This window comes from Chiloscyllium plagiosum, chromosome 28 (genome assembly GCF_004010195.1).
Source record: "Chiloscyllium plagiosum isolate BGI_BamShark_2017 chromosome 28, ASM401019v2, whole genome shotgun sequence".
In the NCBI taxonomy this organism is placed as follows: Eukaryota; Metazoa; Chordata; class Chondrichthyes; order Orectolobiformes; family Hemiscylliidae; genus Chiloscyllium; species Chiloscyllium plagiosum.
In genome coordinates, this window is record NC_057737.1 from 46,743,697 (window position 1) to 46,771,338 (window position 27,642).

Consider the following 27,642-nt stretch of genomic DNA (forward strand, 5'->3'; position numbering starts at 1 on the left):
ACATGGGTGTCCTGGAGAGAATGATTCCTGCAAAATGCAGAAAGGGGGAGTGAGGAGAAAGCTGCACAGTTGGAAGGTCAGTACTAAGGGATTACCACATTGCCGGATGGCCAGTGCTGGGGGAGGGCTGCACTGTCAGAGGGTCAGTACCAGGAGAGGGCTGCAATGTCGAAGGGTCAGTATTGAGGGTGTGCTGCACTGTTGGAGAGTCAGTACGGAGGGTGTGCTGCACTGTTGGAGAGTCAGTACGGAGGGTATGCTGCACTGTTGGAGAGTCAGTACGGAGGGTGTGCTGCACTGTTGGAGAGTCAGTACGGAGGGTATGCTGCACTGTTGGAGAGTCAGTACTGAGAGGAGAAGATGTATTGAGTGGTGGCATGCTGCTGGAGTTGTCTGAAACAGCAGAGAATGATCCTTTGAATGCGGAGGCTGGTGGGGTGAAAAGTGAGAATAAGGGGTCCCGATCACGCTGTTGTGGGTGATGGGAAGGGGCAAGGGGGGGCTATATTGTATCTGTTCAGATGATATTACCTTCCAAAACAGCACTGCTGACATGTCTTTCTTCTTCCATAACCATGGTTTCCCATCCATGTGGTTGACAGGGCCCTCAACCACATCTGACCTATCACCCATGGTTCCGCCCTTGCCCATTTCCATCACTCACTCAGACACATTTATATAATTGATTGCATTTGGAAGCAGCTAGTCAGTTCTAATTTTATTGTTGGTTTTTGGTCAGTTCTACAGCCTATGGTAATATAGCCCAGATCTAGTCATCATCTCAGAGAAGATAATAATGTATCTTATATTGCGATAATGTAGTTAACAGGCCTTACGCTAAAGTAACAAAACAGAAAGTGGTGGAGAAATGCAGCAGGTCTGGTAGCATCTGTGGACATAAAACAGAGTTAATGCTTTATCAGTGGATTTGACACATTAACTCTAATTTTCTTTCCACATGTTCTGCCAGACGTGTTGAGTTTCTCAGCTTTTGTTTCAGATCTCAGTACAGCAATTCTGTGTGTTATTTATTTAATTAAGTTAACTTAATTTAACCTGTTAGAACGTAATAAACTACTTCTTGCTACTCAAGTTCACAAAGGATTATTTGTGGTTAATCCTTCACCACTTAATATGAGTAAGCCCTATAGTTATATTACAAAAAGGCTGGTGGCAACAACTCTACCCAGGAAGATTCTATCACAACCAGGTGCCAACCGTAGTCATATCTTACAACACTGGGGGAGTAAACTGAAAATTCCAGACCTGAAATTTATCAGACTTTATTAGGTAAAGGTTTAAAAGGGTTAAAAAGACCAAAATGTGTGAACAGAATACAGGATCTAACTGACTGGTGGAAAAAGTGAGGGGCCAACTGGCTCACTCCTGCTCCTATGTTGAGCCAAAGATAAACAGAAAAACCACAATCCACAGGAAAATAAGTTGCTATACAAAACATAATTCTTTTTGATTAAAGTTTAATTAACTGTCCAAAAGACTGCAACTCTTACTTAGACAGATAATCAACTTGTTCTTGCTCCAATACACACACGAATAATCTGCCAGAAAATGATCCTTCCATGCATAAAGTGAACTCAAGTTCAGTGTTAAAAGAATCATCAAATGCTATCGTGTAGGTGGAGACCATTTGGCCCATCATGCCTGTGTCAGCTTTTGAAAGAACTTCCAATGTACCTTAATCCTCCTTAGCCTCATTTCTTTTCAATTCCAGTATTTATCAAATTCTGAATTTAATCTCCTTCCAATATCCTTTTGGGCAAATTGCTATACATTTTTTTGCCCCACACAGAGCCTCTGATTCTTTTGCTAATTATTGTACATCCATAATAATAGGAACAGGTGGACAAAAGGAGGAGTTGGTCCAATTAAGGACCGAGGAAATGAGTTATACATGAAGTTGGGGGCATAGCTGAGGTATGAAACAACTCATTTGCAACTGTCTTTACCAAAGAAGATGATGTTGCCCAGATCATAGTTGAAAAGGAGGAAATCAAGGTACTAATTTTCATAAGGATGTGGTGTTGGATTGACTGTCTATGCCTCAGGGTGAGAAGTCATCAGGACCACACTGGATGCACCCTAGGAACAGTGAAAAAAATAATATTTGGAAACTCTCTTGTTAATGTATTCATACGATGTGTGTGTTGCTGGCACTTCCTCTCCATCCCTGGGTGCCCGGGAGAAGGTGATGGTGAGCTGCCTTTTTGAACTGCTGCAGTCTTTGAGGTTCAGTGGCATCTACTAAATGTTAGAGAGGGTGCTGCAAGATTTTGACACAACCAGAGTGAAGTAGCATTGATATATTTCCAAGTCAGGATGGTGAGTATCTTGAAGGGGAACTTACAGGTGATGGTGTTACGTTGGCCTTCTCCTTCCAGATGGAAATGGTTGGGGATTTGGAAAGTGCTATCGAAGGAGCCTTATGAATTTCTGCAGTGTATCTTGTAAATGGTAAAGTGCATTAGCAATGAAGGGAGTGAATGGTATGGATGTGGTCCAATGAAACAGGCTATTTGTCCAAGATGAAACATAGAAAAATAGAAAATAGGAGCCCTTCAAGCCTGCTCAAACCATTTAATATGACCATGACTGATCATCCAAATCAGTACCGTTTCTGCTTTTTCCCTAAATGGTGAGATGATTTCAAACATCCTGAGTGTTGTCAAAACTGCAGTCATCTAGTCAACTTATCAGTTGTCCGTCACACTCCTGAAGTGTGCCTTGTAGATGGTGGACAGGCTTTGGGGAGTCAGGAGATAAGTTGCTCACTGCAGGATTCCGAGACTCTGAGCTGCTCTTATAGCCACATATTTGTGTCCAGCTAACCTCTAGGATGCTTACAATGAAAGATTAAGTGATGGTAATGTAACTGAGTGTCAATATACAAAAAGCATGACAATTCCAACCCAGTCAGTTACTGGAGAAAGTGAGGTCTGCAGATGCTGGAGATCAGAGCTGAAAATGTGTTGCTGGAGAAGCACAGCAGGTCAGGCAGCTCTTCCCTGGATGCTGCCTGACCTGCTGCGCTTCTCCAGCAACACATTTTCACCCCAGTCAGTTACTGCCCTATCCACATACTCTCAATTATCAGTAAAGTGATGGAAAGGGTCATCAACAGTGATATCAAACTACACTTGCTCGCTCATGTTCAGCTTGTGTTCTACCAAGGTCGTTCAGTTCCTGACCTCATTACAGCCTTAAAACATGGACAAAAGAGTTGAACTCCAAAAGGTGAGGTAGAAGTGACCTTAGGTTAGTAAAGGTCAGCATTAAGGGCAGATTTGGCTGAGTATAGAATCATAGAATCCCTACAGTGTGGAAAGAAGCCATTCTGCCCATCAAGTCTGCACTAGCTCGCCAAAATGCATTCCACCCAAACCCACCCCCACGCCCCCCTCACCCGATACCCATAACCCATCTTTATTGTGGGCCAATCTACCTAACCGTTGGACTGTGGGAGGAAACCGGAGTACCTGGAGGAAACCCTTGGGGAGACCGTGCAAAGTTTGCACATGCAGTCACCCAAGGGAGGGCCTGGTGCTGTGAGGCAGCAGTGCTAGCCACAATGCCATCATGCCACCCATGTGTAAATCTGTGACTTTGTGGCCTGGTAAATAGTTAGCCATGTAAATAAAGTTTGGGAGGAAGCAGGAAACAGTTCTCTGTGCTCCACAAAAAAAACTTGAGTAACTGAACCACCTGATTCCACCCCCCCTCCCCCAGCCATCCCACACTCTAAGCAGACTACCTGATATTGTGCAGCATGCGGCATTGTTTAGTGTGCAGTCGTTAGACTCTATATTGTATATGGCCCTTGAGGCTGCATTGCATTGCCATGAGGCTACGTATTGCCCACTCCATGCATCATGCTTAGGGCAGGCAATCGCCTAGTGGTATTATCACTGGGCTTTTAATCCAGCGATCTAGATACTATTCTGGGGACCTGAGTTTGAATCCTGCCATGGCTGATGGTGGAACTTGATTTTTTTTAAAATGAAGTCTACTAATGACTGTGAATCCATTGTCGGGAAAACCCATCTCGTTCACCTAATGTCCTTTTAGGAACGAAACTGCCATGCTTAGTCTGGCCTACATGTGACTCCAGACCCCCAGCAATGTGGTTGACTCTTAATAAATGCTGGCCCAGCCAGCTACGCTCTCATCTTTTGAATGAATGAAAAGATTGTGCAGCTGCAAGCTGTACACAACCGTGAGACTGCATTATGGGTGAGGCTGTGAATTGTCCACGCATGTTCAGAATGTATGGTTACAATAAGTGATTTAACAATGATTGGAAACTGCTCCAAGAATCTAAATAAATGTGATTCAGAGGATGTATTCCTGAAAAAGAAAATTGTGGGGATTCAGCTGTGAATTCGGAAAAGAATTCTTATTTCGGCCCACTGGTTACCAAATGTGCTAAGGGCTCCCACTGATACCAGCTGGTGGCCTGATAAGTACAATCTCCCCAAACACCCTCAGAGAAAATCTACCCTGGTGCATCCAGTTCAGGGCTGATTGGTTATAAATAGGGGCAATATAACTGGCCGACACCTAGAAGACTCAGTTGGCCATTGACTACGATGGGACACAAGTCAACTTGTGGGTAAACAAAGCAGGGGCCAGGTGATGGGAGGCTTCTGCTCCAAATGGCAGTCACAAGGTGTCGGACTCCTTCATGATGAAATATTAAGCACCAGGAAGGTCAGAACTTCCGTGCCACTATCACCAATTCCAGCCCCCAGGGCTAGCACCAGAAGACAGTTACCACCACTAGTGCTAGGAAGGGAAATAAGAGGAGGAACCAGGCCAGGAACAAGAGGCCAATCATCCACAAGAAGACCATCAAGGACACTGGGATGAGGAGGTTGGGGGCCAGGTGGCCCAGAGAGCCGGTAGGTTAGAGCGGCACTGAGAGGCTAGAAAATGGATGAGGTGCCAAACCCAGCAGCAGAAATGAATTAACTTGAAAAATAAAGAAATAACCTCACTGCTCTCAGGCTGGTAATTAAAAAAAAGCCCCTGAGCACTGTTAGTGAAATTCATTTTTGAATATTTTAGAAACAGTGCTATTCTTTATGTTTGGTGAATTAGCACCTGTGTTAAACAGTGGACAGGACATTGACAATGATATTAGGCACTGAACTGCCAAAAGCACTTAACCATTATTCAAACGTGACCTTATTGTAACTAAACTGCAAAAACTTCAGCAAAGCTCAAAGCACAATTATTGTGTTGAATCTATCCCCAGAATGCTGTGTAGCCTCAGCCAGAGCTTATTCAAGACAGAGATGGATAGATTTCTAAATATTAAAGATCTAGTGATAGTGAGGGAAAAAGGCAGAAATAGAGGTAGTTAATCAACTATATCTAGTTGAATGCCAAAGCATGTTTGAGGGCCCGAACAGCCGACTAATCTATTTTCTCCACTGCAAAAATATTCCTCACAGCTTCAACGTGATTTTCTCACTCCCTATCCACACTGACCAATTACATCCAAGGTGAAGACCATCTTTGTTCCTTCAAACCAAAAGACAAGAATTTACCTACCAATAAAAACTGTGGCCACAGTTTTTCCTTTTTATGGTTAAAGTGAGGGCTTGAATCATAGAGTCATTCAGCACGGAAACAGACCCTTCAGTCCAACCATCCCGGCCATAATCCCAGATTAAACTAGTCCCACCTGCCTGCACTTGGCCTAGATCCCTCCAAACATTTCTTATTCATGTACTTATTCAAATAGCTTTTAAATGCTGTAACTGTACTCACATTCACCACTTCCTAAGTTAATTCCACACATGAAATCTCTGTGTAAAAAAAATACCTCTCATGTCTTTTTAAAACTTTTTTCTCACATCTTAAAAATATACCCCCCTCGTCTTGAAATCCCCCAAACCAGGGAAAAGACACCTACCATTCATCTTATCTATATCCCTCCCGATTTTATAAACCTCAATAAGCTTCACAAATAGCAGGTGGTATCCACCAGCTCCCCTCTGATGTCCATCCGTGCCCCAGATTAGGATAGATCAAGGCACCTCTCACTCTATATTACTGCTTGATCAGGCAGTTACATTTCTCACCTGCAAAGGAACACAGTTAATCGGGCTCATGTCAGGATGGGTCCATTGTTTCATCATCAATTGACCAGTTCAGAGCATCAAATGGCTTTGGGTCAGGGAGGTTGGCCCTTCGCCTTCCTGCCCTGAATTCAATTCATTAGGTGGTAGGAAGTGGATAGGTATCTCCCAGTGCCAACTCACTTGACTCTCTGCCCTTCAAACCACCTTCCCCACCAATTCTGAGAGGTACAAATGCCAGTAAGTATTCTAGTTCATAACATTTTGAAGATTTTTAAAACAACGTTTGATATTGTTTTGATTTTATAGAACCATTGCCACAAATTAATAAACAAGTCACCTGGCAGTTGACCATATTGATCCGGCTGGACTCAACAGTTGGCCGTCTTGCAGATGGCAATGGCCCAGTTGAATAGGCACCATAGCTCGGTAGGACACCGCTTGCTGAGAGAGCATTTCCCGACGAACGTTCTTGAAGGGAAAGCTTCCTGCTAGAGAGTTTAGGCCTCGAGGCTATCTTCTTTGTCACGCTGCTCACACTCTTATAGGTTCTGGTGTTGTCCTCATTTACTCCATTGGTGTGTGTGCCTCCTTTAGCATTTGACTGGTCTGAGTCCTTGACCCCAGTGCTCTGGCATCCCGTCCCAACATGCCTCAAAGAGGGATCCTCAGACACCTGCACAGCAGCTACCTGTTGCGCCAGGTGTTCCTGCTGAAGCTCTGCCACTTTATCCATCTCTGGGTCTTCTGCATAGCCCCTTTCTGGACCTGAGCTCGACATCATCAAATATGTGGAATGGACTAGATGGAGAAAGCTTTGGAAGCCAACAATTAGCTATCATGAAGTTTTCTTTGGTTAATGGATTTCCAATATCCTATTGATCTGAAATCAAGAGTCCATCATTAGCAATAGAAAGACAACATGGATAAAGATTCAGTTTATAATAACTAATTTACTAACACATAATCCACGACATTACATCATCAAGGATTATATCAGTATTGTTTATGAATTTGGATTTAAAGTAGAGGCAAATGAATTTTATGGTGTCAGTTCTGTGAAGGTGATGGCTTTTTTTTAAAAAGAGGTCAGAATGTCATTTGGAATAGTGAACTAAAAATATTTCCAAGAAAGCATATGACTTAAGTTAGCAAAATAAGCACAGAATTAATTGATCGAATGTTTACAATGCTAGGTTTTATGACACACTGATAAACAAATGGTATGGGGCCACTAATAATTCATAAGAATCAGATTTCAGTTTCAGAAGAACATCATCTTCACAGTTTGTTAGTTTGTAGAGTCATCACATTGAGAGTTTGTAGAAATCACCCAGCTGTCAGAATAGAAAAAAAACTTCTGGGCTCTCAGTCTTTAGGCCATTTAAACAGCAAGGGACAATTAAGTAAGAAATTAGAGTTACGATAGTAGCAATGCTTCATTGGGACTGATTATCCACAAATGATAATGCTGTGGGAAAAGGTTGATTATCTGTTTTTACTAATTATGTTAAAATCTTTCTAAATTGTCATTGCACATGCATTTTTTTCCTCTTCTGAGTAATAAACGTCAGTTTACTGTTAAAGAATATTGGTGGTCTCATATGAATATGATTAATGACTAACCAAAATGGTAGGAGGCAGTGAGGTCTGCAGATGCTGGAGATCAGAGTTGAGAGTGTGTTGCTAGAAAAGCACAGCAGGGCAGGCAGCATCGGAGGAGCAGGAAAATCGACGTTTTGGGCCAGAGCCCTTCGTCAGATAACCAAAATGGTAACCAAACTGGAAAAGTAAAACTTATGATCTATCAAGCTAGGTTTCATTCTGGGGTCAAACATATCCAATATTACCATTAGTCAGGATCATAGAATACTAAAGGATTAGAAAATCAGCTCTCTGAAAATGTGTCCAATCATTTCGTTACACTCTCCCACTCTTTCTCAATGTACTTGCCAAATATTTATCCAATTCCACTTTGGAAATTATGATAGAATCTGCTGCTGACAATCTTGAGGCAACGCACTTCAGATCTCAATTTACTGCACTTTTTAAAAAAATCTTAATCGTCCCTTTGGTTCTTTTGCTAGTTAAGTTGGATTATTTTAATCATTTTTGACTACTTATGGTTCAATGAACCACTTTGGATTTAATTTGATATTAAATGCACGAGATAAATGCATATCTTTGCAGATGTAATTATTATTGTACCTCATTTACTCCACAATCATTTTTAAACTATTCTATCCTTAATTGTTAACCAGTGGTTTATATGAACTAGGAAACTTCATTTTACTGTTGAACAGTCTCCCTATACAGCCAATGATTTGTCTGATTTTACCAGTATGTAAACAGACAATGAAACCAACTGATTTGTAAAATAAGTGGATCTAATCCCATCGGTTTAATCCACTGTGTTAGCTTAAAAGTCATACTATTTCTTCTTGTAAAACTGAACATTGTTTGAGTGCAATCCATGGTATTAATCAGGCATCAACACAGAAACATTTGTCCATCTCTGGAGGCACCTCTTTTGAACAAGTGCAGTTTATACACAGGAAACTCCTGGATAAAGTGAGTCACAGGGAAGACCAAATAACCACAGTCTGAATAACAGTCTGAATAATACCTTCAAATGGGCTAATGGAACAATACATTACCCCAGAGAACAAAAACTAGACTAAAAGGGGTCTTGTGACTGAAATGTATTAACATACAGTAATGAAAGAAATCAGAATACCCAACAACAGTATAACTCCGTATAATTAAAAGTAATTACATATTATTCTGACTGCTCCTTCTTATTGCAATTCCAATCAATGCAATGCTGTCAAAACTAAAAGTAATGTGCAACATATTTTCCAAAGCTTTGTACGATATCTTGGGAAGACGTGGAACCAGACACGGCAAATTATTCTAATTACCTTGGGGTTAGGATTTTACTGAATTAGGCTCCAGCCAGCAGAATAATTAAACACACCACTGTTAGCCCGTGAAGATACTAGTCAGCTTCTAGTTCCCGACATTCACATGAATTTCAGAGATAGCACGATGTGATTAAAAAAAAAACATACTTCAAAATCCTCTGCTGCCTGTGGTTTTGAAAGTGGAATACTCCTCTCTTCCTTTGGGGACCCTCACTACCTGGGAATTTCAAATCCCCAAGATGAAGCGAGGTAATTAACGAGTCAGCTCGAATATGTCCCTTTCACTAGCAATGCAGCAGTGAATCAGCTCACTAGCAGCTCTGCCGCTCCTGGGTCCTGCTGCTGCTGCTGTTCGCTCAGTTTCAACATCTAAAAGAACAGTAAACAATGCAGCATTTCATGTCATCGAATCATACAGGAAAGAGGGGGGAAATTCTACTCGCTGCACTATGCCACTGAAAGATACGCTGTAGCACAACTCATTGCTCTCACCCTATGCTCCATCGCCTTTTTTTAGATTCCCTACAGCGCGGAAACAGGCCCTTCGGCCCAACAAGTCCACGCCGACCCTCCGAAGAGCAACCCACCCAGACCCAATCCCCTACATTTATCCCTTCACCTAATACTATGGACAATTTGGGGGCCAATCCACCTGACATGCACATCTTTGGACTGTGGGAGGAAACTGAAGCACCCGGAGGAAACCCACGCAGACACGGGGAGAATGTGCAAACTCCACACAGACACCAGCCGACATTTTCCATCATTTCCACATCTTCAGCAATAACACATCTTCTCCTGCCATCCCATCTTTCCAGGGGTCTAGAGGGACTGTTCCTTCTGCAACACTCTAGTCCACTCCTTAAACACCCCAAATATCCAACCCCCTTCCCATCTAAATTATAAATGCATCTCAGCACCCAGGGACCCAATTATTCCTGCCAGGGCGAAATAGTGATTTGCTTGCACTTCTCTTGATTTAGTCAACAGCATTCATTGTTCACAGTGTGGTTTGCTCTACATCAAGTAGACTAAATACAGATTGAGTAACATTTTTACGGAACACCTAAGTTCTGTCCACAATCACGACCCAAGCTTCTAAGTATCTCTCATTTTCAATGTCTGTCCCCATCTTCCTCAGGCTCCAACCTCTTGGGCTTTTCTTGCATTGCTCCAGTGAAGCTCAGTATACATTGATGCACACTACCCATCCATTCATTCAGAGTTGTTAAGTCCTTTGCACTAAAATGTGTTTTGAACAATTTTGTCTTGTGTCCTGTGGGATACAGACTGTTGGTAATGATAAGGCTCTTGTTATTCTGACTGCTCCCAGTCCATTTTTATTCCTTTCCTTCATCCATTACCATCACCACGTCTTGCACCTTCATTCTTTTTGTCATTTAATCTTTCCTGCCTACAGCCTTTCTCACTCCTCTTTAGTTCTTCCTCACTTTCCCCATCCTATACTTGCTTAAAAGCCAGAGGGAGAAGCCATGAAAAAAAAAAGCTGTAATGCTTGGAAGTGAAATTACTGGTTGAACTAAATCTCCATTTTGAAGTATACAAGATGACTCAGATCAATATATCTCATTCGTCAGCTTTAGTGTTTTTTTCCCATCTGCGGTTACATCGCAAATTTTTTCTAGTTCTGAAGTCATCAAACTGATTCATTAACTCTCCCTTTCTCCAATGATGGTGCCAGACCCCTGTGTACTTTCAGTTTTTTCGGTTCTATTCCATTTATCTACCATGTCTATATATACCCTGATACCCTTGAAGAAACAATTTCAGCAATGTCTATTTTAAACATTAACCCTCAACATCCACACCATTTGAGGGACAGAATTTCCAATTTCCAGGACTCCTTATTTGAAAATGTCCCCTGATTTCACCCCAAAATTGCTTGGTTTTAATGTTAAATTGTTATCCCCTTGTTCTGAATTCCACACCAGAGGATTTTAAAAATTATTTGAAGCAGAGGTATAGGTGATAGAATATACACAACACTTGTCACATTCGGGTTTGTACAGATAGAACTATGAATTCACCACTCTGATATAAGTTCCTGAATATGGAAACTGTGCCATAATGTAAATGATTATAAGTTTTCCAAGATAGAAGGCACTGTAGATTAGATATTTGATACTTCAATAGTTCACACAGATACATAAGGTGATATGAAATGATACACAGTAATCTTAGAGTATTGAGTATAGGAGCTGGGAGGTCATGTTGCAGTTGTACAGGACATTGGTTAGGCCACATTTGGAATATTGCAATTTGCAATTCTGGTCCCTCTCCTACACAAACGATGTTGTGAAACTTTAAAGGGTTCAGAAAAGATTCACAAGGATGTTGCAAGGGTTGGAGGATTTGAGATATAGGGAGAGACTGAATAGGCTGGGGCTGTTTTTCCTGGAGCATTCGAGGCTGAGGGGTGATCTTATAGAGTTTTTAAAATCATTAGGGGTATGGATAGAATAAATAGACAAAGTCTTTTCATTGGGGGAGGGGAGTCCAGAACTGGAAGGCATAGGTTTAGGGTGAGAGGGGAAAAACATAAAAGAGACCTAAGGGGCAACCTTTTCATACAGAGGGAGGTGCGTGTATGGAATGAGCTGCCAGAGGAAGTGGTGGAGGCTTCTACAATTGCAGCGTTTAAAAGACATCTGGATGGGTTTACGGATAGGAAGGACTTGGAGAGATATGGGCCAAGTGCTGGCAAATGGGAGTACATTAGGTTAGGATATCTGATCGGCATGGATGAGTTGGACAGAAGGGTCTGTTTCCGTGCCGTAAATCTCTGTGACTCTATGACCCTATTCTGCGCAATCATAAACCACACTATGGCCGTATATTGAGAGGTGGCAGAATGGAGCTATTACATTGAGGCAGTACATCTGGTACAAATATGCAGTGAGTAAATCACCAACCTAGTAATCTGGATGAGCTCATATTCAAGTCCTACCACAGCAGTTTGAGATTTTGAATTTGGTTAAAGAATAGATCTGATGTCAGTGCATAATCGCAATGTTAGTGAATTGGTATAAAATCCCACAGATTCATTAATGTCCCCCATTCCCAGTTTGGTCTTTGTATGACCATCCATGTAAACAGGATTGCTTGTCCTCTGAAACAGTTGAACAGCATTCATATATCAGATCATTACCCAAAGGTCCAAGGAGAAGGCCAATGACTACCTTTTCAAGACAACTAGAAATGGGCAATTAATGCCATGGTCACCAGTAATGCCTATGTCATGAGAATGACTGCTTTAGATTCAACATTTTGAATCCTGAATTCAGTTCACAGCTCTGTAATGATGTTTCAGCAACCTGGGAATCAGGAAGGAGAGATGATAAAACAGCTTATACACTGCAGGAAAGGCCAGAATTTCAATGCATGCTACCTTTACTGAGATGCTAGGAATGTCCTCCACCTACAAGAACAGGTTGGAACAACTATAAAATAATCTGGATGTACATATTGCAGGCACACTCCCAGCCTGCTCCTGTAGCATACCTGCCCACTTTTGGCCAACTTTTAGCCAGGTTGCATTCCTCCTAGCATCATTTGACACTAATTGGAGATACGGGGTGGATACACTGAGGAAACAGGCTGAGGTTCCTTGCATTGAGCAAGGTGCCTCTCTTTCCCACATTATAAATTTCCTCTCTCACACCATAAACCCCCTCTTCCAGAAAATTTAAATAATATCTCTCCCAAACCTTGAGCCCCCATCTCTCCGCCAGAAGCTGGCCCCTTCTCTGCCCCACACCCTGACACTCCACACAGCCTAAACCCCGCTCCCACACTGACCCCCTTTCCCACATCCTGATCTCATCTCCCACACCCCTCTCCCCCACACCTTTCCCTTTCTCCCACATTCCAAAACCTCTCCCAAATTACGTCTCCTACACCTTGAACCCTCCCTCACACCCTGATTCCTTTCTCTATCCCACACCGTGAATCCCCTCCCTTTCTCACACATTATCCTCCCTCTCACCCACATCCTGACCTTACTCCCACACACAGACCACTCATATACTCTGATTCATCTTTCATACTCCAATCCCTGACTCTCTCATTCCAGTTCTTCTCTGTCTCCCTCTGCCCGCATACCCATTGATCCCTCTCTCTCCACACCTTCCAATCTCTTTCTCTCCCCCTCCACACTCTGATCTGTTTCCCATCGCTCCCAGCCCGATCCCTCCCTCTCTATCCTCCTACACTCCAATCTTGTCTCAGCACTGTGGATCAAGAAAGCGTCCCATTTCTCACCATCTCCAGTTGGCTCTAGCAGCATGCCTGACAATCAAGTGATTTAGAGGTGCCGATATTGGACTGGGGTGGGCAAAGTTAAAAATCACATAACACCAGGTTATAGTCCAACAGGTTTAATTGGAAGCAATCGCTTTCGGGGGGCTGCTCCTTCATCAGGTGGTTCATCACAACCACCTGATGAAGGAGCAGCCCCCCGAAAGCTAGTGCTTCCAATTAAACCTGTTGGACTATAACCTGGTGTTGTGTGATTTTTAACTTGATAATCAAATGTAAATGTTGGCTGAAACCCTACATTGCGCCTGTTCTGAGGCCTCTCCTAGACAGCCATGAAGTTTAGGCAATGATTTAGCTTTGATATGGTATCTTTTACATCGACATCTGTGATATCATCAATTTACAAACTTGCTAACCACTAGGAATCCCCACTGTCTTCCTAATGGAGTAATTAACAAACAGGTTTATCAGCACATGGTGCAAAATAAATCACTCCAATTGCAGCAATGTGTCACCATCGTGAAATGTCAAGATGTGGAGGCGCCGGTGTTGGACTGGGGTGGACAAAGTTGAAAATCACACAACATCAGGTTTTAATTCAACAGGTTTATTTGAAAAAAACGAGGTAAAAACAATGACTGCAGATGCTGGAAACCAGATTCTGGATTAGTGGTGCTGGAAGAGCACAGCAGTTCAGGCAGCATCCAAGGAGCTTCGTAAACAACGTTTCGGGCAAAAGCCCTTCATCAGGTTTATTTGAAAATACAAGCTTTCAGAGCGCTGCTCCTTCGTCAGGTAGCTGGTGGGGCAGGATACATTGGACACAATATATAAGTAAAAGATCGAAGTGTTATACAATTGATGTGATGTATTAGACAAACCTAGATGATTTAAGTCTTTAATCACTTAGAATGGAGATGCAGGTTTCCATTTATTAATATGTAAATCCCAGAATTTCTTTCAAATCACTGCCCCGAGATAACTTAAGGTTTTATCAATATATTTTTAAAAAGTGACATTTCAGCTCAGACAATGCATTAAAGGTGAGAAGTTAGAGTCTATCTGTGTCCCAGCCTGGTGTCAAACTGGTTTTATTTCCAAATATCAATGCAGATCTGCTTCAGGATTTGTTCTCCTCATTACGCTACTCTAGATCGTGAAACTGCAAGTTGTTAAAACTGGAACTGGTATTGCGATAGATGCTTTAAAATACAAGTACTGATGGACTGTATAGCCTTGACTGCATTCACTGAACTCAACGCCTTTTTGAGATGCATTTAAAATTCAGCTGAGCAGTAATTCCACCTGGTATTTGGAGTAGTTAATGATTGTACAGAAGTGACTCTTTGATCCCAGTACTGTAAATTAGGCTCCCCTTTTAGACCAATAAAATAAGCCAGTGGGGCGTATTTGTCACTTTTGTATTTGACAATCAAAGTGTTAGGTTACAGTGAATCACAAGTACTTGCTCTAATTACTGAGAAAGCTCAGCAAAGCACATCCAGTGGTGGGTGCAAAGGGCTTGATGTCAGGACGAGTTTCTGAAAACATTTCACCATCTGGCAGTTTCTAGACTCCCAGCCTAATGCTTGTGCTAAAGCAGAGGCTGTGTACAGGGAAATAGTGGATAGAATTTGTCGGATGATCCTGTTCACAGCCTGTGAGGGCAAGGAGTGCAGCAAAGGGAAATGGTCCAATCCATCAGGAGCTGTCATTTTATTCTGAAGCTGCAGCTCCCCCTGACAATGCAATCTACCAAATGTGAATAGAAAGATGCTTGCATTTGTATTTTCAACAACATCCCCCTGTCTGACCCCTCTCCATTTCAGGATGATCCCAATGAGCTTCACAGCACAATGAAACATTTTAAAAATGTAGTCACTGTAGTAATGTAAGAATTGCAGTAGCCACTCCATGCACTCACAGACAGCAATGCGAAGATGACTAGCTTATCTGTTGTGATCTTGATTTCATGAATAAACATTTGGCCAGGGTACCTTGGAGAACCTCCCTGTTCTTCTTCAAAATAGTGGCTGTGTATCTTTGCTTAATGTCTCATCTGAGAGGTGGGCTTCTCAGACAATGTAGACTTGCTGCTGCACTGTGGTTGTCAAACTCAACTGTATACTCCAGTTCCTTACTTCTTCCTGAAGAAGGGCTAATGCCCGAAACGTCGATTCTCCTGTTCCCTAGATGCTGCCTGAGCTTTTCCAGCAACACATTTCCATCTCTGATCTCCAGCATCTGCAGACCTCACTTTCTCCTTACTATCTTTAACAGCCCCATCCAGAAGCTCAACATCAGAGCGAGTTTCCCTGCACATCTGCCTGCGATTGGAAGGGGTTTCACAAAATAAAATGTATTCCGCTTGAACTCATTCATTAGCCCTTCCCCCTCACGTGAGCACAAACCTTGAGCTGCAGTTAATCGTGCCTGAATTTCTGCAGACAACAAGAACTGTCTTATTCTTAATTATCTCAGCATGAATTCCACTATTGTCAAGAATCGCAGCTGATGACTTCCTTTTCAAACAGAATCTTAACTGTAAAGCCTCCAAGTAAAACCCTGATGATAGTTCAATCTGTGGCTGGAAGCAGCTCTCAATCTCCTGCAATTTTTTATTTGAAAATTTGAAGAAATCTGATGAGAGATTGTATTAGAAAATTGGTATAATGGGAAAAGGGTGATTCCAAATAACTGTTTCACAACTCAATTTTTCAGAAAAATGACTGCTTATTTTTTGATTTGTAATTATTCTAAAGGACAATGCATCATTATATATGACATATTTTGAGAATAATACATCATGCTGGAGGATCATGCTGAATACTGTACTTCAGATTTCAACTAAGTCAAAAGCATTCCATTTGTAAAACCTCATCAGGACCTCAGGATATCCCAAAGTGTTACACAACAAATGAAGCACATTCAGTGTGTTACTGTTCACTCTTGCTACTGTTGAAAATTGTTAATACACTGAGATCCCAAAAAACAGCAATGAGAGGACTAACCACTTCATCAGGAGCTCCTTAGGGGAGATGTTTCTAATCAATCTGTTTGTACATGTTAATACACACCACTGCAGAAGGTGGGGCTTGAATCCAGGCCTCCTGCCTCAGAGGGAGAGATACTACCACTGTGCCACAGGAGCCCTACAGTCCCTCAGGGTAGTGTTTTAGGCCCAACTAAATTCAGCTGCTTAATCAGTTGCATCCCCCTCCATCATAAGATCAAATGTGGGGATGTTCGCCATTAATTGCACAAAATTCAGCAAAATTCACGATTCATCGGATACCAAAACAGTCCATATCCAAATGTAACAACATCTGAAGAATATCCAAACTTGAGATTAAAAATAGCAAGTAACATTCACACCACACAAATGTCAGCCCATTATTCGCAAGAGAAAACCAAACAGTGGCCTTTTTACATTCAATCGTTTCACCATCACTGAATCCCGATCAATATCCTGTGGGCTATAATTGACATAAAAAATGAATTGGACCAGCAATGTAAATGTAGTGGTGAGAAGAGTAGGTCAGAGACTAGGAATACAGTACCCCGTGATTCCCCAAAATCTGTTCAGAATGTGGTAGAATTTTCCCTACTTACCTAGATGGGTGCAGTTCCAAAAACATTCAAGATGCTTGACACCATCCAAGACCACACAAACTGCTTGACTGACCCACATCTACAAACATTCAATCTCTCCACTTAGTAGCAACAGTGTACCTTCTACAAGATACAATGCAGAAATTCATCACAGCTTCTTGGACAGCACCTTCCAACCCCACGACCACTTCCATTTAGAAGGATGAGGACAGCAGATATGTGGGAATACCACTCCCTACAAGTTCCCCTCCAAGCCACTCATCGTCCTGACTTAGAAGAAATATATCACCATTCCTTCAGTGATGCTGGGTCAAAACGTTGGAATTCTCTTCCTAATGGCATTGTTACCTGCACCAAATGAATTGAAAAGAGTCACGAAGGCAGCTCACCATCTCCTTATGAAGGTCAACATGGGATGGGCAATAAACTTTGGCCCAGCGAGCAATGTCCACATCCCATAAGTGAATAAAATAAGCCACACATCAATGATTCTAAAGGGCATTGCTTCAAAACCACAACAGAGGCATTCCACACAATCATGATATTTCAGAGGTACCTGCTACTATTCTGGGATGTTATAAATTAAGGGTTCTGTAAAGAAACCATTCAGGAAATAGCAGAGTTGTTTTCCCTATTATCCTGACCGATATCGATCTCTCACCCAACATCACAGAGGAAAAAAAATCTGATCGTTACTATTGCTGTTTGTGGAAGCTTGCTCTACTCAACTTGTCTGCTGTTTTACCTGTATTACCTGTATTACAATACTTGGAGAAAGTGACGACTGCAGATGCTGGAGATCAGAGTCAAAAGGTGTGGTGCTGGAACAGCTCAGCAGGTCAGGCAGCATTTGAGGAGCAGGAGAATGCTGATGAGGAGCTTTACTCAAAACGGTGACTCTCCTGCTCCTCAGATACTGCCTGACCGCACCACACTTTGTGAATCTGTTACAATACTGACAATATTTCAAACCTATTTTTCAGCTGCACATTGCTTTGGGACATCCTGAAACTGATACCTTATCATTGACTATGGGCCATCCTGCCCAAATCTTGATTCCAGGAGAGGTTGGATGGTCATGACAATCGGATATACTTCCACCCTGCCAAATTACATGTCCTTCCTGCCTCTGGCCCCACCATCTCTGAGTACAGAGCAAACCATTATTTGTTAAACCTAAAAGCCAATTAGCAAGTATTACTCAAAAGAAATGGGATGGAAGTTGGGTTTGTGTTGTGTTGAACTGGGTGTAAGACGTCCAAGCCAGACCAATTTAACAATGGGACAGTCTGACTTCAATCCCTGCTGACCTTGTTCCCATGGCTAAATTGGTCTGGTTTGGACCTCATTTACATCCAGTTCATGAAGCAAATCAAGTTCCACCCCATTCCCTGCTAAATTTTAATGATGATCCATTCCTGATGATAGGACTGTGTCCTTATGTCCGTTAAAGACGGTTCACACAAAACATGCAGTTGACACCGAAGGATTTCCCTGAAATTGGATTGTGGAAGCACATTCAGACATATGAGTGAGCAGACAGGAACTGGATGCAGTGCAGTCAGTTTCTGAGTGGGAGGATTCGGAACTTTTTTTTTTGTATCCTTGCACTCTAACTTCAGTGGGCCAGAAGTTAACCAAAGACCCTTTACGGGAAATCAGGCTCTTCAAGAGCTCTTCCTGATGAAGAGCTTATGATAGAAACGTTGACTGTCCTGCTCCTCGGATGCTGCATGACCTGCTGTGCTTTTCCAGTGCTACACTTTTCAATCTACACCCTGGGTCAGCAAAATATGGAAGCGGACTAGGATACACAACACTACATGGCCATAGTTCATCATATCTGCAGAACAGAAACAAAGCTGCAGCAGGATGCCAGGTATAATAAGGCATGCAGGATTATTGCATTCTACAGAAGTACATATAACCAATGAAGCAGACACAGAGGAAACACTCACTCCTCACACCTCACAGGAGAAGTTGTAGAATTACAGTTGTCCTGACAGTTTAAACTGCTTCAAAAGCACATCACCCTCAAAGTGCTATGACTGAGACAGCTCTGGGTGTCACAGATGGTGTTGAGGGAATACAGCAATTAAATCCTAAATACTGTCATTCCAGCCTCCAATGGAAAGCTGCAATAGGTACATTCTCCCACTCTAGCCATGAGAGTTTAAAATACCAAACAATAATGAAGCTAGCCCAGCTCAATTGTAACAATTCTCTGAGGTCTGTTTAATTGGGCTGAATCACTGCTTTGGGGATGAAATTTTGTACGCCAACATCAACATTATCATTTAATACCACATTACCCCTATGGTTCAGAGAATGAATGGATACAGGAACAACAGATTAATAGGAACAGCTTAAAATATAGATGGAGCAGTCCTCTGAAAGGACACCCTTGTCTGAAGCTCCCATCACCAAGATTGCCCCTGCTTGGATATTGGTAGCGAGGCCCGAGTCAAAGCCCCATAGATACTGTAAAATCTGCAAAGAGTATATTTAGAAATATAAATTAAAAATGGGAGTTACACTTGAAGCAAAAGTGGCACTGTGTGGTTGATCAAGACATATAACATTTTGGAGAAATTATCTTTGATATTTTTATGAGACTAGTTTGCACCAGAAGCCTTTGACTTTAAAAACACTGCCCAACTTTTAAATACATTTCAGTATCTATTTGTCACAGATCTAAGAGAGTGTTTTACTTGAAAGCCAAGCTGGATCTCTCTCTCTCATTGTCTTGGAGAATGAAAGGGAGCCAGCAATTAAAAAACTCTGAAAAGAGGCATTTCTAATTCAAGCAAAAACCTAGGGTCCAACTGACTGGCTCCAAAATGACGATCACTGTATTCAACAACAATGTCATATTATTACCAAAAATAAAAAGAACTGTGAGATAGACACTTCATGCCACCTCTTGTGATTTGGAGTTTGAATCTACAGATTTTTTTTCCTTTTTGCCTGTATGTTTCCACCCATGATACTTCCGTAGATTGTCAATTGTGTCTGTCTTCTTTGTGAATGAATGTGTGCAATTTGGATTTAAAAGGGAGTTCTACCATACATTTTTTTAAAACATTGTTCGCAGGATGTGGGCATTGCTAGCTAGGCCAGCATTTATTGCTCATCCCTAATTGCCGAGAAGGCAGATGAGAGTCAACCACATTTCTGTGGGTCTGGAATCATACATGGGCCAGAGCAGGTAAGGATGGCAGATAACTTCCCTAAAGAATATTAATGAATCAAATGGGTTTTTCTGACAATCGATAATGGATTCATGGTCATCTTTAGACTCTTAATTTCAGATTTTTATTGAATTCAAATCAATAAAATGCTGCAGCAGGATTTGAACTTGAGACTCCAGAACATTTGTGGGCGGCACGGTGGCACAGTGGCACAGTGGTTAGCACTGCTGCCTCACAGCGCCAGAGACCCGGGTTCAATTCCCGCCTCAGGCGGGAACTACTAACTGTGTGGAGTTTGCATGTTCTCCCCGTGTCTGCGTGGGTTTCCTCCGGGTGCTCCGGTTTCCTCCCACAGTCCAAAGATGTGCCGGTCAGGTGAATTGGCCATGCTAAATTGCCCGTAGTGTTAGGTAAGGGGTAAACATAAGGGTATGGGTGGGTTGCGCTTCGGTGGGGCGGTGTGGACTTGTTGGGCCGAAGGGCCTGTTTCCACACTGTAAGTAATCTAATCTAATCTAATCTAATCTAAACATTACCTGGTTCTCTGGATTAACAGTCCAGCAATAACATCACAAGACCATTGCTTTCCCCTAAATTATTAGTAATTAATAATTTGCTTCACAATTTGTTAAAGGATAAGTTTGCATATAATAAATATGTTTCCTTATTTATTGTTGAAACCTGATGTGAGCTTCTTTTATCTTAGATAGTGGTCACAGTCAGCAAAGAGTGACTGACGACTTGCCAGTTGCTAGCAGTGGGTATCTGCCAATTCCCATCAGAGATGGCAACATGTCAGTCAAGCAGTACCACATCCTCTTAAAAGAAAGTGCCAGTGCTCCCACCTCAGAACCCACCTGTCTCCACAATAAAATATATCCCAAGATTTTCACTAATGGCTGGGTACAAAACTAAAAGATAGTCACTACTGATTCAAGAGAAACCTCCTTACCCCAGAGAACAGTCATAATTAGTTCAGATGAATAACGTAGAGGCACTTAAGAGGAATTATTGATAATTACATGACAGAATGGAAGGAGAAATATGATGAAGTTGGCCAAATGGCCTGTCTCTGCTGCAATGTCTTAAGCAGCTGCATGTGATTCTACACATACAAGTTTGTGCACATACACTCAGCACACCATCACATGCATCATCCCACTTACACACATACTTACACATATTCATATGACTGAGCAGGTCATTGAACTTTTTCCAAACAACCTAATTTTGCATGTAGCCAGCCATCACTGATTCCATCAACGATATTAAAGAAATTGTGGTGTATTGTACAGGTTTACTATTGTAAATTGAGTTGAAGGAATAAAAGGCAAAAGTGAGGACAGCAGATGCTGGAAACCAGAGTTTAGATCAGAGTGGTGCTGGAAAAGCACAGCAGGTCTGGCAGCATCCGAGGAGCAGGAAAATCGACATTTCGGGCAAAAGCCCTTTATCAGGAATAGAGGCAGGAAGCCTCCAGGATGGTGAGATAAATGGGGGTGGGGGGTGGCTGGGGAGAAGGTAGCAAAGAGTACAATAGGTGAATGGGGTGGGGATGGAGGTGATAGGTCAGAGAGGAGGGTGGGGGAAGGTAGCAAAGACTTCACCAGTTTCCTCATCTCCCCTCCCCCATCTTACCTCAGTTCCAACCTTCCAGCTCAGCACTGTCCCCATGACTTGTCCTACCTGCCAATCTCCCTTCCCACCTATCTGCTATGCTGCCTGACCTGCTGTGCTTTTCCAGCACCACTCTGATCTAAACTCTTGAAGGAATAAAACGCAGGTGTTCATTACAGAAGAAATCAAATACTTATCAGAATCAAGAAGAGTTACTACTTGCATTTCTGTGGCACGAAACATCCTAAGGTGTTTCATGGGAGCAATTATAAAAACAAAATTTGGCACTGGAATATAAACAGCTAAAAGACTTGAAGATCAAAAGCATGGTCAAAGAGTAAGGTTTTACGAAGAGATAAAGTGGTAAGGTAGGCAGACCAAGTTTAAGAAAGTGAATTCCAAGCTTAACTAGAGCCCAGGCAACTGATAGTGTGCTCACCAATGGAAGAATGATTAAAATAAAGGGTGCTTCAAGACACCAGAATTGGATAGGATTAGATATTTTGGAGGTTCATGGGGCTGGTAGAAGTTACATCGATCCAGAGGGACAAGGACATGGAGGGATTTAAAATGAGAATGAGAATTTTAAAGTTGGGCTATTGTCTAACCAGCAGCTAGTATAGTTCAGCAATGATAGAAAAACAGGTCACTAGAAATGGCGCTGTAATTGCTTTCACAATGCTGAAAATGTTGCTTGTGTGCTTTATGCAAAAAAAATGACAAGTTGGAATCCGTGAACATCATTTCCACCTCAGTCATCATTACCATCTTCAACATCATTATCCTATTCTTCATTCATCAACAACAAATAGGCTAAATAGGACATGAAGGACATGAATACAGTAGTGTTGTTCAACCTCAGATAATGGCTAGGGAAAGACTGCAGGAGAAAATTATAGCTCATTCTTGATTAACAGACAGGCAGTGTTATACTATAAGTGAGTGGAGGAGCTGAAAGAGTAGGCAGAGTAAGTGTGCAGTGTTGAAGCCAGTACTACGAATTCCGATGAAGTGTCTCTGGGCAATACAAGGAAAGAGAACAGGATCAAACTCTGGGAACACTCACCCATGGGAAACCAAATTGTGGAAAAGGTAGTTGAGAGGTAACAGCATTGGCAAAACATGCACTCAAAAATGTACAGTGGGGAGCAAAGAAAAATTTCAAACCAAAATGTACCATAATAATTATCACAAAAAAGATCTGGGAAACGTGGAAGTGAGCAGGTATAAATTTAGACAGAGCTGACTGGAAATATAAGCCATGATGAGGAGGTGCCGGTGTTGGACTGGGTGGACAAAGTTAAAAATCACACAACACCAGGTTAAGGTCCAATAGGTTTACTTAGAATTACTAAGCTTTGAGAGTGCTACTCCTTCGTCAGGTAACTAGTCACTAGCTACCTGATGAAGGAGCAGTGCTCCGAAAGCTAGTGCTTCCAAATAAACCTGTTGGACTATAACCTGATGTTGTGTGATTTTTAACGTGGAAATATAAAGTGCATCATATAGTTCAACCTAGCAGCATCAAAATAAACACATTTTTCATTGGAAGTGCTTTAACTGTGTTCATATTAAGAAATTAAATATTGACATATGCAGAATTCCTGATTCATGATCCAGTTGTTACAAATGCAAATTCTTTCTGGTTTGAGTCTCTTTTTTGCTCATTCGCTTTACATTGTTAAGACCAAAATCATCCAATGAAACTCCTGACAGATCACGGATGTTGCTATGGCAACATCTTTTTGATCACATGCACTAAGGTTTAGCAGAGAACATCTTATTCACAATACAGATGAAAGGACTTCATATTTGGACATTTACTGAATAAACAAACATTTGACACCATTCAGTAACTAAAGAAGCAATGATCAAAATACTTGTACTGTGCTGATCTGTCAGCATATTACCACTAATTGGTCAAAAACGTTAAAGTTCACATATTTGCGCACACATACAAACACACTTGATATCTCCTGTCATTGCGGTGAATTGAAATGAATATTGGGAGAAATGTATATCAAGTGTCTAATCTGAAACTGCCTGATGCACACCACCATTGCAAGCTAAAGTTACCGGTTCCGCGTCTCTGACATCGGAATCTTAAAATGCAGCTTTTACATGAAGTACCCATAGCTGTGGCAATAATTATTTCAACACGCCCATACTGTAACACATACAGATCACTCCAGGGGGGAAATATAGCACATTCACTGCACACCTTCTCCATTCATCGATACATTTGCTCTCCAACATACCAACAACAAAGGATTCCAATAACTCCAGAAATCTCCAGGTTTCAATTATAAAAGAATGAGGTTGTCTCCGTATTAAATGGACATAGTGAGCCAAGTAACGACACCAGAGCACTATAATTAAGGAAACAATAACTAGCCTAACCCAAGATACTTTATAGAAGAGTAATCAAACAAACACTGTCACTGGGCCAGAGGGGGGTTATTAGATTTGGTGGCAAAAAGCTCGATCAAGGAGCTATGTTTTGACTAAAATCATGAACAAATGGGTAATGAAATCTCATTCTTGATCAAGACAAGCAACTCTCCCTAACCCTTGCTCTCTCTCCCTTCCTCCCCAACATCTTTTGTCCTCCTGGTCTGACACTGCCTCGAGCAGGGTGGTTCACCTGATGCGACAAAGCTTAGGCTATCGCTTATAAGAAACTGGAAGTAGATAGCGTGGCATTAAAGAATCAAACAAATATTTACAACAACTATTACATACAAATATTATAGTCTTCAGACACCCACATTTCTGGGCTTATAATCTGTGAAGTTTCAACAGAGCAGCATTTGCAGCTTCCAATAGAGTTTTATGATTCAAATGATCTCAGGTAAGATGAGATTTTAGATCTTTACAGCATCAGATCATATAATATCATGAGTTCATCTCTTAAAGGCATATTACTATAAATGATTGTACAGAACTTGAATAATGTTGAAAAATGCATAGCTTGTTAAAGCTTTTTGTCCTGCACTCATCAGGACAACTCGCAAGAAAGTTAGTTTAAAAATCAATGTTTATAAGGTATGAGAAGAGAGTTTGCATTGTTGTTAAATGGATTCTGATTGGTAGAGGTGTAACCATGGAACATTCACCAATGATAATGATTGACAGCTAAGTGACAAGCTTTGTTTAATATTTAAAATCAGGTATGTTGACTCCGATGATTAGGGCACTCACAGAGAGGTGAACCAACAAATGGATGTCACCTATTTTGTTGAGTTGAAACAATTGCAGTGCATACAGGTTGTTCCTATTTGCAAAGATCACCTGTACATTAATATATGCAATTTCCACGACACGTAAATGTGCTAAATTGCTGGCCCAATTGACCATCCTAAATCACTTGACACTATAATTCTTCGCATATTCAGGATTGTATAGCAAATGTTCAATTGCAAAATTATAATGAATGTTGTATGCTTTGTTGCAAGTTTTACAAGCGTGGGGCGAGTTTGGTTCTTCATCACTGTTTACCACAAATTTATCTTCAATGGTCAGCATACACTTTGGGAGTCCTACAGTTTTGCACTGTAGGATTGGCCTTATCAGCAAGCAAACCTATAATTAGGGCCTGAGCTATTTGTTCATCGTGCAATCTTGATGCTGAGATAGGCCTCATCAAAACCATTCTGTGAGATAATGGCCTCCCTGACTAGACCATTTCTTGCTGTATACACAAACTCATAAAAGGCATAAAGTCAGTCACTCTTGGTCCTGCAAAGATCCCAGCCTATCTCAGAAGGGTAAGGTCTCTCAAACATCTGAGCAACAGGTGAAACTAGCTGTTTCATGTTACTACTACACTGTAGTAACACGAGTGGTCTTTGCCACTAACAGGATGCTGCCATCAAGCCAAAACGTTGTTTCAACTATCACACAAATGAGTAATGTGGTATATGAATTTCAATACCAATGTTATGTGAGGTATAAAAGTTGTACAACCTAATGACTGGCAGCTTACATCAAATAGCCTATCCCATCAGCTGTGTTAAACAAACAAGGTACTGATTATACTCAACCGGCCCATGTTTGCAAAACTTGCAACACAGTGACCAATATTAGATATGATTCTGCAATTGGACACTATTTACTGAATAATTCCAAATTTGTGCCAAACTTTAATGGCAACCAATTTAGGATTGTCAGTCAGGATTGTGATGTGGCACATTTGTACTGGAGGTTACATGTATTAATACACAGGGCCCTGTCTCTTCAGGAATAAAGAACATGTATATGCACTACACCTGTTCCAACTCAACAAAATAGGTAATAAATGCTTGCTGGCTCATTTCTCAGTACAATGCCCTGACTAAACAGAGTCAATCTCCTTGGTTTAAAATCCAAACAAAACCTGGCAGTTAGCTGTCAGTCATCATTAATTGGTGAATTATCCATTGCAATCCTTCTACTAACCAGACTCTACTTGCCAACCAATGAGCACTCCTATCTTGAACTATAAATAATTGGCTTTCTCCTTTAAATGATATTTTGTGAATTGTCATAACCAATGTCGGATGAAAAGCTTTGACATAGAGACATAACACTACACCTCACTCCGGTCTCCTCTCTACCCACCTATCTATTATTCCCCTTCCATCTTTTGCTTTCCCTTGTCATTCTCTATTCCCACCATCTTGTACCCCTCCCCACTCTTTCCTCTTCTTTTTCAGTATCTCTCTCCCTCAAGACCCTCTCTGAACAGTTACATTATTGCCACGGTGATATTGTAAAGTCTCTCTTCATCCTGACAGCATTAAATGCAAGCTGCTCTCCCTGGATCGATAATGGAGTGTGATCGACAAGTACAGGAAGTGAGGCAAGAATGCAGGCTACCTGGAATTCAGCAAGGCTTTTGATAAGGCCTGCATGGGAGGCTGATAGCAAAGGTAGGAGACCCTGGGATCCAGCAAAATGTGGTAAATTGGACTGACAGTTGGCTGAGTGGTGGGAAGCAGAGGGTGATGATTAAGGGGAGTTTTTCCGACTGAAGGTCTGTGTCCAGCAAGGTCAATGTTGTGGCCCTTGCTGTTTGTGGTTTATATAAATGATTTAGATTTGAATGTAGCAGGGTTGATCAGTAAGCTTGCAGACATTGCAAAAGTTGGCGTGGTGGTAAAAAGTGAAGAGGATAGTTTTAGACTTAAGGAGAACAGAGATGGGCCGGTCAGACAGGCTGATCAGTGGCAAATGGAATTCAATTCAGATAAATGTGATATGATGTACTTGCACAGGATAAACAAGACAAGGAAATACACGATGAACAGTAGGAACCTGGGAGGATTGAGGATTAGAGGGACCTTGGTGTACAACTACAACGGTCCCTTGAGGTATTAAGAGTCATAGAGATGACAGCACAGAAATAGGCCCTTCAGTCCACTTGTCCATGCCAACCCAATCTAGTAACACGTGCCAGCACCCAGTCCATATCCCTCCAAATTCTTCCTATTGTCATGGAATACAGGGAGAACTAGCCATTTGGATACAGAACTGGCTCAAAGGTAGAAGACAGAGGGTGGTGGTGGAGGGTTGTTTTTCAGACTGGAGGCCTGTGACCAGTGGAGTGCCACGAGGATCGGTGCTGGGTCCTCTACTTTTTGTTTTTACATAAATGATTTGGATGCGAGCATAAGAGGTATGGTTAGTAAGTTTGCAGATGACACCAAAATTGGAGGTGTAGTGGACAGCGAAAAGGGTTACCTCAGAATACAACAGGATCTGGACCAGATGGGGTGAGAAGTGGCAGATGGAGTTTAATTCAGATAAATGTGAGGTGCTGCATTTTGGGAAAGCAAATCTTAGCAGGACTTATACACTTAATGGTAAGGTCCTAGGGAGTGTTGCTGAACAAAGAGCAGGTTCATAGCTCCTTGAAAGTGGAGTCACAGGTAGATAGGA

The 27,642-nt window shown here is 41.7% G+C and overlaps 1 protein-coding gene across 12 annotated transcripts in view; it reads right to left on the bottom strand.

Moving 5' to 3' along the window:
* Nucleotides 1–27,642, bottom strand: part of camkk1a (calcium/calmodulin-dependent protein kinase kinase 1, alpha a) — a 242,033-nt gene that overhangs the window by 121,024 nt on the left and 93,367 nt on the right. For 7 of the 12 annotated variants that reach the window (XM_043718828.1, XM_043718829.1, XM_043718825.1 and 4 more), the window contains one exon: nucleotides 6,442–6,984. The exons of 2 other annotated variants lie outside the window; for them this stretch is intronic. In XM_043718828.1, coding sequence (XP_043574763.1) covers nucleotides 6,442–6,885 — 444 coding nt within the window. In that variant the 5' untranslated portion in view covers nucleotides 6,886–6,984. Of the gene's footprint in view, nucleotides 1–6,441; nucleotides 6,985–7,727; nucleotides 9,001–9,022; nucleotides 9,520–27,642 lie in introns of those variants that run through there. 3 more of the 12 variants (XM_043718823.1, XM_043718827.1, XM_043718830.1) reach the window with 3 other exon arrangements.